The 12,937-nt window shown below is 35.2% G+C and overlaps 1 protein-coding gene across 1 annotated transcript in view; it reads left to right on the forward strand.

Moving 5' to 3' along the window:
- The window catches only part of LOC104165382 (extended synaptotagmin-2), a gene marked incomplete at both ends in the record, with an annotated part of 43,644 nt that extends 31,343 nt beyond the window's left edge, over window positions 1-12,301 (forward strand). Inside the window, 5 exons of the mRNA XM_009704994.1 lie at window positions 526-574; window positions 1,242-1,331; window positions 1,863-1,958; window positions 11,472-11,546; window positions 12,220-12,301. Coding sequence (XP_009703296.1) covers window positions 526-574; window positions 1,242-1,331; window positions 1,863-1,958; window positions 11,472-11,546; window positions 12,220-12,301 — 392 coding nt within the window. The remainder of the gene's footprint in view (window positions 1-525; window positions 575-1,241; window positions 1,332-1,862; window positions 1,959-11,471; window positions 11,547-12,219) is intronic.
- Between the last annotated feature and the right edge of the window lie 636 nt (window positions 12,302-12,937).

Here is a 12,937-nt window from a genome sequence, read left to right on the forward strand (position 1 = left end):
ATGAGGGGGGGGGGGGGGGGGGAAGTGGCATAATGTGTACATGTGTACATCAGTACTAATGAAATAAAAAGCCACAACAAATGTTCATGCACTGGCATGCAGTTGTCTGCCGTGTTTAATTTTTAGCAGATTCCCTGGTACATTTTTAGCTTGTGTGAACTAGCACCCTCCCAGACAATGTCATAGCATATGTCCAGGGGCTATTTCCAGTGGGTAGTTTGAATGTGGTCACTGTTTTGAGAGTTTGGTCATATCTGTGTGAGCCATATTGTGCCAGTTGCCCTCGTAGCTACAAAATGGGCTCTAGTATAGGCATATTTTCTGTTACCTTGCATTCATCTTTGTTCAGCCATTTCGTTCCCTACTTCTTCCTCTCTTAGGGGTTAAAAGAATAGTATTCTGCTCTTTTGATCTCACTGGAAGCCTGGATACTCAGCAAGCACAGGGTGGGGTTTGAGTTCTGCATTAGGTTTTTGCTTCTTGGCTAAAATACTGTTTTGGTTTTTTTCTTCTCTTTTTTTCTAGTTTGATGATAGATTTAATTGAAGTTGAAAAGGAGCGTCTTCTAGATGAAGTAAGTGTTAGTAAGTTTTGGTTTAAAAAAAACCCATATGTTGTATATGTGGTCATTCTTGTATTGTTATTTTTTTTCCTGAGGATACTTGCTGTATGTGCATGAATAACCTTAATGCTATAGAAATAGATTCCCTGATGATCATTACAGTGGTTTAAGGCATATCTGAATTCATGAAACCTGAAAAATAAAGCCATTCTTCTTCTGTCATGGGCTTTTAAGATTACTAGTATGTAAATGCAAAAACCAGAAACCTATATGTTTGGTGAGAGCTTGTTCTTGCAGGTGAATAGTTAATTGTCTGGTTTAAATATTATTAGACTTAGCAGACTAATTTTTGTCCTATATGTAAGAGAGATTTTGTAGTAATGTTATGCAGGGTTTGTATTTCCAGAACATCTTTACAGAACTTCAAGAATTCTCTTGGTATTTTAAAAATGCTTTTACTATATAACATAGATTTTGCGTGGCTGTTTTTGTTATTCTGTCTTGTAATATTTAGTGTGAAATAGGACATTTTAAACAATGAATCAGATCTTCTCAGGTTATGCAGATTTCAACTCTACGAAATATCTAGTAGAGCTTAGAATTTTGTAAATGTCCTGAAGAGCCAATTGCAATCATGTTTGCTATCAGATTATTTCACGTTACTTTACTTAACTTTTAGTGGTTTACTTTGGACGAAGTGTCCAAAGGAAAATTGCACTTAAAACTGGAATGGCTCACATTGATGCCAACTGCTGAAAATCTAGACAAGGTAATAAAGGAACACATTACTTTTATCCTAATCTTAATTGTTGTGGGGTGGTTTGTTGGTTTTTTTTTTTTTTTGTTAAGTATGTAAGTAATTTAATTCTCTAGCTGTTGTGAATTTGGATAAACCTGTAACTTTATTCCAAGCTTATTAAAAATCTCAAACCGGTCATAATTATCAACTTACTCTTCTGTCATGGGATTTTAAAATGCTTTTGTCATCCTCTTCTTTTCTCTTAATGTTATGGTTTGAGAACATCATCTAGCATTTCATGAGCTTGGGAGATAAAGTTGGATATGATACTATAATCTGTCCAGTTTAAAAAAAAATATTTAGGAAATTGGGTAGTAATTTCCGTAAAAATAGGTTTGAGATATCTATATAGGTCTTGAAAACTTATGTCTTATGCTTCATAGTGTGCATTTGTGAATGTTTGCTTTTTGGGAGATGTTTTTTAAATATTTTTTGGGAATGGGACAGAAATAAGAATACTATTTGATTTTCAGAAAAGCTTACGGTATGTTTCTGGTTTAGGTGCTAACAAGCATTAGAGCTGATAAAGACCAAGCCAATGATGGGCTTTCTTCTGCATTGCTTATTCTCTATTTGGACTCAGCAAGAAACCTGCCCGTAAGTTATATTCTGATGGATACCCTTTTGTCATGAGTATCTCTTGTGTACTTCCAGCATGTCTTGCTTGGTAGTATGGCACACGGCTTTACTAACACACATTATGCCATGTATTCTATACTTTCTCTTGTTTCAAACGTGTAATGTAAGGTCCACATTTCTAGTAGTATAGTATTATAGATATATATTTAATAAAACATTACTTTTTAATCAGTGTGATTTTTCTTTAAAGAATGCTCCTTTCCTGGACTTGAAAGACTGAATGTGTTTTTTTAGACGGCGTTTTCCATAAATAGTATGGGATTAGCATAAGGAATTTTAAGGAACTGGGAAAAGGCCCACTTCCTTGGGTTCAGGCAAACTTGCTTGCTTTGGTTTAGGGTATCTCTGGTAGACTTGAAGGTACTGAAGTCCTCATCACGAAATTGCTACTGTGCAGTTGATGTTACAGTGGCAGAATACTTGTATGAGATTTTTGTCAGGTTGTCATTTGGAGTATTATTTATTTGCTTGTGCAAAACATAAAAATATTGACGGTTCTGTCATTCTATGGATTATACTATGGGACTGTGAAATAGCTTGTTTATGACAAGCACAGACTGTTTTGTAGTTTATTTCAGGTTAGTAAAGTACTGTTCCTGGTTGTAAATGATAGCAGTAATAAAGTAAATCCTACCATAAATAGATATGTGAAGCATAACACTGAGTTTTGCTGGTTTTCAGCGTTGCTATTGGATGAGAAATTCAGGAGTAATGACTAAAATACTAATCAGAGAATAGAGCTTTCAAGCCTCAGATTTTTTTGCGTGCATTTTGCAAATCTGTCTACTCATCTTAAATTCAAGTTAAAATGCTGCATCAGAGTGGTAACAAATGAAACCTTGGCAGCCTAATCAATTTACATCACTGACTAGTGATTTCATGTCTGTTCCAGGGTATATAGAGCAGTGTTTGGAAGCAGTATTTATAGGTTATTTTAAAAGCTAAAATGTGTAGCTTATTTGGAATAGAGTCCTGCATTATCTTTTTAACCTCACTGTATGGAATTCAGGGGAACTCTGTAACTTAGCAGAAAAAGACTAGAATTACTGTAGTACAGAGTAAGCAGAAATAGAATAGAATTATGGTGTGCTTAACATCAGTTTCAGAATACTGCAACACACAGAAAAAGTCCATCTGCTATCTCTTTTGTGCACTAGATTAAATTGAACCTATTTCTGTATTTTCTTCTTTGACTACTGGATTTTACTCAAACTGTTACAAGTTTAATATATTTCTTAAATTACACTAAAGGCTTTTCCTTAAAATGAATAGTTTAAAGTTCTGTCATCCACAAATTCCAATTTTTTTGCATACAACTCTGCTTCTCTGTATTAGATTAGCTTCTCCAGCAAATACTCAGAGGCTTTCTCATAAGTTTAGTTTTTTCCCTTCCTGTTTTAAACATACAGTCTGTAACATTGTCTCTCTCCTTCAGAAAGGTTAGGCTGCAAGTCTTGAGTTCTACCTTCTTTTGGGGACAGTATTTTAATTCAGTGTTTCAATCAGTACTTCTAATTAGTAGATCTCTAAACTCTAGGGCACAGAAAGGGGAAGTTCCTTGCACAAATTTGAGCAGTTAGGAAATTTGGGAACAAGATCCCAAATTTCTTATTGCTCTGTCTGATGTTCTGTCTACAATATAGGATTGCCTGGGTGGGTAGGTGGGTTGAGAATAAGGATGGTCATAGTGTGGGACCTGTTTAACCCTCTTTTTTTCCTTGTTCTACCAGCCCAGAAAAGCAGTTGCTACAAATGACTCAATATTTAACTTGAAGTCATTTTCTTTCCAGAAATGTGTTATAAAGAGTATGGTGGAAAGTAACATTGAACACTTGAAAATTCCATTTACAAGTCTATAACAATAAAATAATACAATGCTGTCTTAAATTTAAGTTGTCCAAAACCAGATACAAAAAGGCTTCACAGTTAGGTGGGAGGGAAAATATCATGGGAAGACTTCTTCATGCAGGACAACTGAAAAGATTCCTATAGATTCTATAAAGACAATCTTTAGATAATGTCATGGAGCTGCTAGACAAGCTGCAGTGAATTCTAGTGAATACAGCTTTTTTTATGTCCATTTGATTCTAATATGGAACAACATTTACAAGACTAAACATGAAAGTCTGGCTTCTCATGTTGTGTTCCTATTCACGGATAGGGGTCATATAGTGTAATAGCAAAATTAATTGCTCTTTTGGATTGCTGGTATTTATGGGGTACAAGTTCAAAGAGAATGACATATTAAAATTACACTGACCCTTATTAATAGTTTCAAAGACTTTTGTCCACAACTGAAATATTTTCTAGATGATTAAATACTTTTTATTATCTTCAGAATGGATTTCTTAAGTTAATGCTTATTACTGGTACATTTTAGATCTTGTCATCAGCCTTGTTTTGTTTGAGTTATAGTGGATAATCCCCAGCACAGGCATTTCTTTTGCACAGATGCATCATAGTTGTGGATTTCTGAGACACTGGGATGATTTATCTGAAAGATGTTTCAAGTGAAATAGAAACGGTGTAGAAGGCCGGTCTCTAAATTTACTTAGTTGGATCTGCCATATAAATCTGAATTACTAAGAGTAAACTTGGAAAGTGGGTTAATGTATTTGAATAATCAATAAAAAATAAAAAGCAAAAAAACCTTTTCACCTTGTTGCACTAACAAAAGTCGTTTAACAGATGAAACTATTTGTAATGATAAATATTTACTTACTTTTTGTTATCTGCTGTTTTCTCTGGAATCCTTTGACTGTTTTCCTTAACTTTTTTGTGTAGTAAAGCTGCTTATGCATTCATTCTGCCACAATCCCATCACTCTGCTTTCTCCTTCCATTTCCATCTTCCTAAGAGTATCTACGAGGGAAACTTTGGGTGTGGATACTTAAAAGAGAGGAGAGCATCGGGACTAGTCTTTTGTGAAAACACTACCTCACTCTATAGAGCACTATTTGTGAGTTCTCTGGTATTATTTGTATTGTACCTTTTATCTGCCAGAGTGTGGATTAGTGCTACTAAAGCCACTCACTCTAGTGGAATGAGAGCATGCAATTTGTTTTGCTGCATGGTTTCAACAAGTGTGCATTGTTTTTGTGCTATTTTTATTGCATTTTAAAGGCTACTTAAATTTCATTGATCAGCATATCATTGGGTAAGTAAGTAACTTTTTATGATAAAAACCCAAGATAAGTTTGTTGCGAAAGCTCATACATTGAACTTAAATTGCTGATTCATTGAGAAATAAAATGCATACTATAATAGCACACTGTGTGCTGGTGAATTGTTGGCTTTTATTGCAAAGAAATTAAACTAATAAATATTACAACCAACATCCCTGTAGTTTCTTTAAAAGGTGATGCACTCAATGTTTGTAAGAACTTGCAACCTCTCCACACTGGTTCAAGTATTGCTTTAAAAATGGGTGTAATTCTTTGTGCTCCCCAAGCTATAAATTCCCTTGTAAATTCTATTTCACTTCATGATGCTCCTTGTTTTGCAAATTCCCAAGTTCCTTTTCTTTTTTTCAAATTAGTCTGTAGTCAGGCAAATCCAGGCTAGGGAGAACCACCAATTAATATTTTTGGCTTGAATTTGATGTTACAAGATTATTACAAACTAATGAGCCTCTGAATATCTTATACTTAAATCTATAAACACAACCTTGGTATCTTCAAAAAGAATGCAACTCTGTTCAGAATAAAAACTCTTTGGCCAGAGAGCAGTGGGTATGCCATTGTAGTTTGTGCAGATAAATTTCTTGCTGGCTGGCTACTTTTGGCTCATATCATAAACCTTGATTTAAAAACACCTCCCCTCCTGCGCCCCCCACAAATCCCAACAAAATCCTGTTCTGTGGTACTTTCCTTTAGTTTCTGTGTAGAAGGTCATTTTAAAGTATCAAAAAAGTTAGATCCAGTACCAAATCCTGTTAAAATTTAATGACTAAGAAATGCAGTTCATAAGCTGTGGTTCAGATATCTAGATATTAAAAGTGGTAAGTAGTTGCTGTTTCTTTAAGTTATAAAAGTACTAGATACATCCTAAAAATAATAATAATTTAAAAACAAAATCAAAATGCTTGATAAAGAATGTAGCCCTGATATTTTTGGTGTTCTTAGGGTCTTTGCATTAGGACATGTAATCTACATATAACAGCATCTATTTAAACATTGAACAAGACTTTCCAAATCCCCGAAGCAATTTGTGAGTCAGAGTGGAACAGCAACCATTTTAAGATAGCCAGGTCTGGATTTCCCTCAACAGCACTCTTAACTGCCTTGTTCTGCAGTTGCAATGGGTGCTAGTCTTGCAGCAAGCAAGAGGACAAGATTTGTGGTTGGAGGCCAGGAGAGAGGAGAGGACTGTAGTAGCCCAGAGATAATAACAGCTTCAGCAGTCATAAAACTGCATCTTGTTTTTAGGGCATCTTTAAATGCGAGGTATTATGCAAGCATTCACACCTGCAAGTTCAGATATCTAACTGACATGTAACATGAGTTACTTGTGGTGGGAGAGTGTTAAAAAGGGGGCTCGCTTTATATAGGGAGAGGAAAATCCAGTGCCCTGAGTGCTCTCTGTACCTTTCTAGACAGTTTTAGTGACTGCTGGGAACCTAGATTCATGACACCTAATTCAGACATTTACCCATCTAACTCTGGTTTATCTAAAGTTGAGGAGTATGAATAGTGTTCTTAGTATAATTTCCAAAAGTGAGTAACACTAATTTTATGGTACGTTATCATTAGTTCCTAACAATTTTTCTTTTAATTTGGTGTCTATATAACATATAAATTATCCATATCTTAAATCAGGTCTTACAAGTCAGTGACTGTCTTCTGGTTATCAACTGAGGATGCACTCACAGATTTAGAAACCTCTGAAGGCCCATTTTAACCTTAAGCAAGACTTAGTGATCAACAGAAGTAGAGAGTCATAGACCATAGCATATTGAATTAGGATCTGGCTTAATAATAAAACAGCTTGTTAGTTGTGGTGTAATTTATGGTTTGTTATTAGGATTTACTGCAAATGTTACTGGCTGTTACAAAATGCTAGCCTGAAATATGATTTATTCCACTGAGTCAGTAATCAGTATAGTTCTTGGATACCTATCCCCTTTTCCTATAACTGCAGAGATGCTCAGAGCCATAGCAAGACAATTTTATCACCCAAGGCAAGACCTTTTCTTGGCTTTTTATATTGAATACTCCCTTTTCTTCTCCTAGTCTCCTCCCGCTCAGCCTTTCAGCCACCATCCTCATGGACCTGCAGCTCCTTCCCTTGAAACCTGAAGTCTGGCTTAAACATATTTGCGCCAGCTGATGTCCCTCTTGGCCTATCCTTGCTATGATTCCAGAGGAATTGAGACATGTTCAATATCCAGGAATCATTGGTTGCCTGCCTTTATAATTGATCATATAGGTTTGTTTTGACTTTTAAAATTCTTTGAAATAATAATATAAGGGGGAAAAAAGATGTGTACTGAATATGCAGGTGCAAACGTGAAGGAAAGATGGCCAGTAAGTTGAGGGGCAGTTTGGCATTCAAAATGATCTTGATGAATTGCAGATAAGGTCTGAAAAAACTAAGGTACTTTTCCATAGAAGGATGGTCATTGCACCCATACAAATATGAGATGGAAATAGTTGTCTGATGGATAGCCCTAGAGAAATAGATCTGTAGTCATGCTCTATCATACTGTTATGAAAGACAAACACCCTATTGTATATAGAAAAGAAGAATGTAGCCTATAAGGTGTATGGACTAATCCTTCAGTTCTATTTAGCTATTACTAAGGCCCTGGTTTTGGCCACAGCAATTTAAGATCTGGAAGACAGCAGTGATGATAATGAGAAAACCAGTAAATGTGAGTAGGTGAGGAAGAGAGTTTAGCCTTAGGAAGTAAAAATGGGGATGGAAATGATACAAAGCTGCTGCAAACAAAGTAACTTCTTCATGTTTGTCAGAAGACAAGAAACAGTCTTTAAACTCCAGCAAGGAACATACCTGTTGGGCATTAAAAAATTTTCTAATGAAAAGGATCGTTAAACAGTAGAATTGATATGTCTAGGGATATTGTGTAGTCTCCATCTTTGAAGGTCTTTAAGCACAACAGTAAGTCCGTAACGTATCAGATAAATAGCCGTGGAAGATTCCTTGATTTTATTTTAAGAAAAATAATGATTAAAAAAAATCCCACAAAACCAGCCAAACCTTATTTCTGGTTTTCTCCAGTTTCATCATATTGTATGTTTATTCTGAAATAGAAATTTTAAAGCAGAATGCCAGGAATCTTGTCATATATATTGGTCAACTTCAGGATATGACATTCCAAAAGAAAATGTAAAAAAGTAAGGGTTAAATCTCTCTTCAAATTTTAGTCACTTTTGGATTTGAATTTCAGGAAGGCATCTCTTTTGACAGAGCATTAATAATATTGGTTCCTGTTCATAAACCAACCTGTTTAAAAAGCACGTTATGCAGTTTTTTTGTTGCCACACACTACAGCTTTTAAAGCAGAATTCTCCTTTGAAACAAAAATTTGTGCTTAAAGAAAAAGCCAGCCATAAGTATACTAACTTGAAGTCTGTTTTATTTCAAAATCATATTTCCTGAAATGATTTCTTATGAGTTGAATGCAGATTTTCTGTAACATTTTTGTACTTTACATGTGTCACTTGAAGAACAATATATTATTCTTAAAATAAAATCTAAAAATTTTCTTAACTAATGGAAAGTAGTCAGAGGTTTTGTCCTGCTAAATCAGTTTAAATTCCTACTGTTAGCGTATTTGCATGCCTTCATTCAATGGAGTAAAGTAGTAGACCTTCATTCTAGTTAGCATGCAATGTTTGTATCGTTCATCTGCTGAAGAGGCTCAAATGACTTTGATTTTTATAATTATCTAAGTCCTATCAATATTTCTGGCATTATAATTTCTCCCATAAAAGGACTCCTTCACATGAGTATTTTGACCTATCATCAGAGAAGCTTCTATGTTGTGAAAATATACTTAACCAAATTTTAAAAAAGGTTAGTTCAGAAGACAGCCCGTAGGACATCAGGCATTCAATAAAACCTATTTTGTGAAGTTTCTTTATTATGGTAAGAAAAATGGGTAAGGGAAATATAATTGGACTGGAAGTGAGTATATTAGTTTTAAAGCAGAATACAAACATTCAGAGGACAAGAGGAAAAAAAAAAAGTTTTATCAGACTTTTTTTTTGTTGTTGTGGTTCCTTCATTGTTTTGTTTGAAAGATTATTTTTTTTTATTATTTTTTTTTTTAGGTTGATTTTTTCCCCCCACCTTGTCCTGTGTTGTCATGTCATAATTAATTAACGTAGTGAAATTGCTTCATTGCATGACTTATTAACCCTTCCTGTGTTCATTCTCTCCTGACTTAAAAGCATAATCCATTAGAATTTAACCCTGATGGCTTGAAGAAGGCTGCTGTTCAGAAAGCCCTAAAGGTAAAACTAATATAGTTGTCCATTTGAGGTCACAAAAGTAATTGGAAATGCACAAATTCTCTTCCAACAGTGGATGGAATTTCTGTTGCCAGATATATATTTAGTGCAATTCTGTTTTACTTAAATTTGGTTTCAAGAAGCGGTCAAGACATTGGTAAAATACTATGGTCTGTGGTAATTTGAATTTTAGATCAGTTGAGTGGAGTTGACTGCTTTAGAAGACTGAGGAGGAAAAATAGTCCTGAGAACTAATTTGAAGTAGTAACTAAAGAACAAAGCTGACATGAAAGCTAAGACATCTTTTACGTACTGAGTGATACTTTATTGGTCAACTCTGAATAACTAACCAATAAAATCAATCTCTGATGTGTTTTGAGATGATCTTGTTTCTGCTAGATGTTTTTAGAAGGCTTTACATCTTTTATATAAATGCTAAATAAATTTAGCCCAGCTTTTTGATATGGAAGACAGAGAGTTGAGAGGCAAACTTGGAAGGCATAAGCCAATTTCTCAGCTGGAGGAACTTGGACATGAGGCAGTCTCTAATAGACTGTCAACAGCAAATCTGTCAGTAGCAGGCGTTAGAGGTGCAATATATGTGTGTGTACATTTCTTAGCATTTTAATTAGCATATTTATTAGCATATTTAGCATTAATTAAATTATTTGTATTTACATGTCAGCATAAGCAACAGAGTCTTTTTGTCAACTTCTGTAGTTTCATCATTTTATGAAGAAAATTTCAGACACCTTTTTATGGACAAAGAAGAATGAAATGTGTCACCTACCATTTTTAAACACCATCAGTTGGAGCGTAATCTGACTTTCTTTCTGTTCCTTAAACCATTCTATTCTGTTGTCTTTGATGGGAAAATAATGAAAAAAAGAAATGCAGCATTCATCCAAGAAAGGAGTGCTTTCTTAACAGCTTTTTTTCTAAAGGAAAGTATGGTTATAAGCAGTGTGTCACATTGAAGTCAAGTAATCCTAGTGGAAGTATGATGTCCAAAGTGTAAGTTCAGATGCAAAAATATCTAAAATATGCACATTCTTAATTTAAAAATATAAAATATTTGAATCACTTGGTTGTAATTGTGACCTTACATGCATTAAGTAGATTTTAACTAACTTCCTGTTTACATACATGATCTGTACAATTTTCTACATGGTAGAATTCAAAGTAAATTATTAACCATGTATGCTATATTTTCTAGGCCTTTTAAACTGCATTAACACCTGCTTGAGATGATTAACTTTCATGTCTAACTTTTCTTTCTGACTTAAATTTTTGTTAGGTTAATTTAAAATTTGTGAAAGAAACATGTAGTTGGGAATGTTCCTTTGTGTATGTAATTTGTTTCTAAACTGATATTTATTTTCACAGTTTGATGTAATGCTATACAGCTGGTGAGCAAGGCTCAGATATGGCAGATGGTTGATTCTCTAATAAAGGGTATTTGGTAAACTGTAGAAATATACATCAGGTGCATATAGTGCATCTTCTTTCTCCCCAAACTGAAAAGGGGAGAATATCAATGTTCTGATAGTACATCCAATTTAATAATAATACTGCAATGTAAAATAAAGTAATCTTCCTGAGTTTGTGCTTCCTCCATATCTTCCATCTGCATGCAATATTCATTTTGCAGTTTTTAACTATGCTTCATTAGCTTTGGGGATTGTAATGCTCATTAAAGGATAATAATTTGCATGTTTCCAATTTCATTCAAAGGAAACAGAAAGGAGTCTAAAATTCCTACTTATTTGTAGCATTTTGCTCCAGCGTATTTAGAGTAGTTGGACGCCTTCATGTTAATGTGTTCAGTTACTAGCCAGTCTGCCATTCAAGCCTGTTGAACAGAATACGGAGAATAATAGATAAGCATATAGTAGAATGCATATGATTTGTATTTTTAAGATGCAAACATTTACATTTCAGAGGAGAGAGGTTTTGCTTTATTCTGAGGGCAAAGTTTTTGCTTTTTCTTTACCAGTCAGGAAAGAAAATAAACAGCAATCCCAACCCGCTTGTTTTGCTATCTGTTGGACACAAGGCACAGGAAAGTAAGGTAAGTTCCTCTCTTTATACCTGGCTCTGTCTACAAACATTTGGTGGCTCTGTGTGCTTGGCATTGGCTATCAAGCTACTGAGCGTATACACTGCACTGAAAGTTGCCACCAGAATTGAAATTGCCAACAAGAAGCCAAGGATTGAATGGGTGCTTACTCTGGTTAAACTGTCTGTGAGTAGAGGCCAGATTTTTAACTATTTGTAGATGTCCTTCCACAGTAGGTTCTGATCTGCAACTGGGATTCCTACAGTAGTAATTATATAAATAACAGTGTGGGCAAACAGCAGGCTTCAAAATATTGATCAGGGTTTGAAAAGTTACAGAATCACAGAGTTAGAGAAATGCCCAGATTGAAAAGGACCGCTGAAGATCATCTGCTTGAACCTTCTGCTTAAAGTAGGGCCTTAAATTAGCCAAAGTTATGTGTAGCTCTCAGGAGCTTGTAATTTAGCCAGGCTACTTTGTTGTTATGTCTGCTGCTTTTTCTGCTTTGAGGAATGGACCACTTTTGTGCTTTGAGAAGGCTGTCCTCTAGCACTTCTGAGCTCCTTTGCCCTCCAAGGTAGACTGCCATGGAATCCCTTCTAACAGTTCCCAGAGCAAGGTTGAAATCTGCTTTTCTGAAGTCCAAGGTTTTTATTCTGCTATTTGTTTTCCTCGTGTCCCTTAGGATCTTAAGCTGTGTGATCTTAAGGTCACTGTAGCCAAGGCTGCTGTTGACAGTCACATCTGCAAACCAGTATTCCTCATTTGTAAGTAGTAGATTCAGGAGAACACCACTCCTCATCAACATATCCAGTGATTGAGAACAACTGTAAAACAACAGCATGTGTTTTCCTAACACAAGCTCTTAAATTGCTTGTGCACCACTGCGCTGCTTTCCTAGAAAATATTAGAGTAGTTGAAGCTCTCAGTGAGAGCCTGGTTCTGCAGACCTGAGACAGCTTTGAGTTGCCTGAAGAAGATGTCATCCATCTCTTTTTCCTAATCAGGTGGTCTGTACCAGATGCCTGTCATGAGGTCGATCTTGGTGGTGATCCCTCAGATTCTGACCCAAAGTATTCAACGTACCTGTCATCTTGTCCATAACTAAACTCTGTGCATTCAAACAGCTCTAAAATAAAATAGCAACAGTGAAGCGATACCTAGATAGGTAGATATATGCAATATGCATGTTTTGGTTTTCTTAAGTGAAAGTGTCAGTGAGCCAAAAGGGAGGACATCTAATTTGGCTTCTTCATACCCTGTCAAAAATTGTCACAAAACATCAACCAGCTCTTATATACAGTCTTAATTTTGATACCTATTAGAGAATGGAGATAAAAATTCAAGTCCTTTGTTCCTCGAGAGAGCTTTTTTAATGAGCCTTTTTTTCCTCTCCCTGCCTG

Source organism: Cariama cristata, unplaced genomic scaffold (genome assembly GCF_000690535.1).
Source record: "Cariama cristata isolate BGI_N322 unplaced genomic scaffold, ASM69053v1 scaffold3660, whole genome shotgun sequence".
Classification (NCBI taxonomy): Eukaryota; Metazoa; Chordata; class Aves; order Cariamiformes; family Cariamidae; genus Cariama; species Cariama cristata.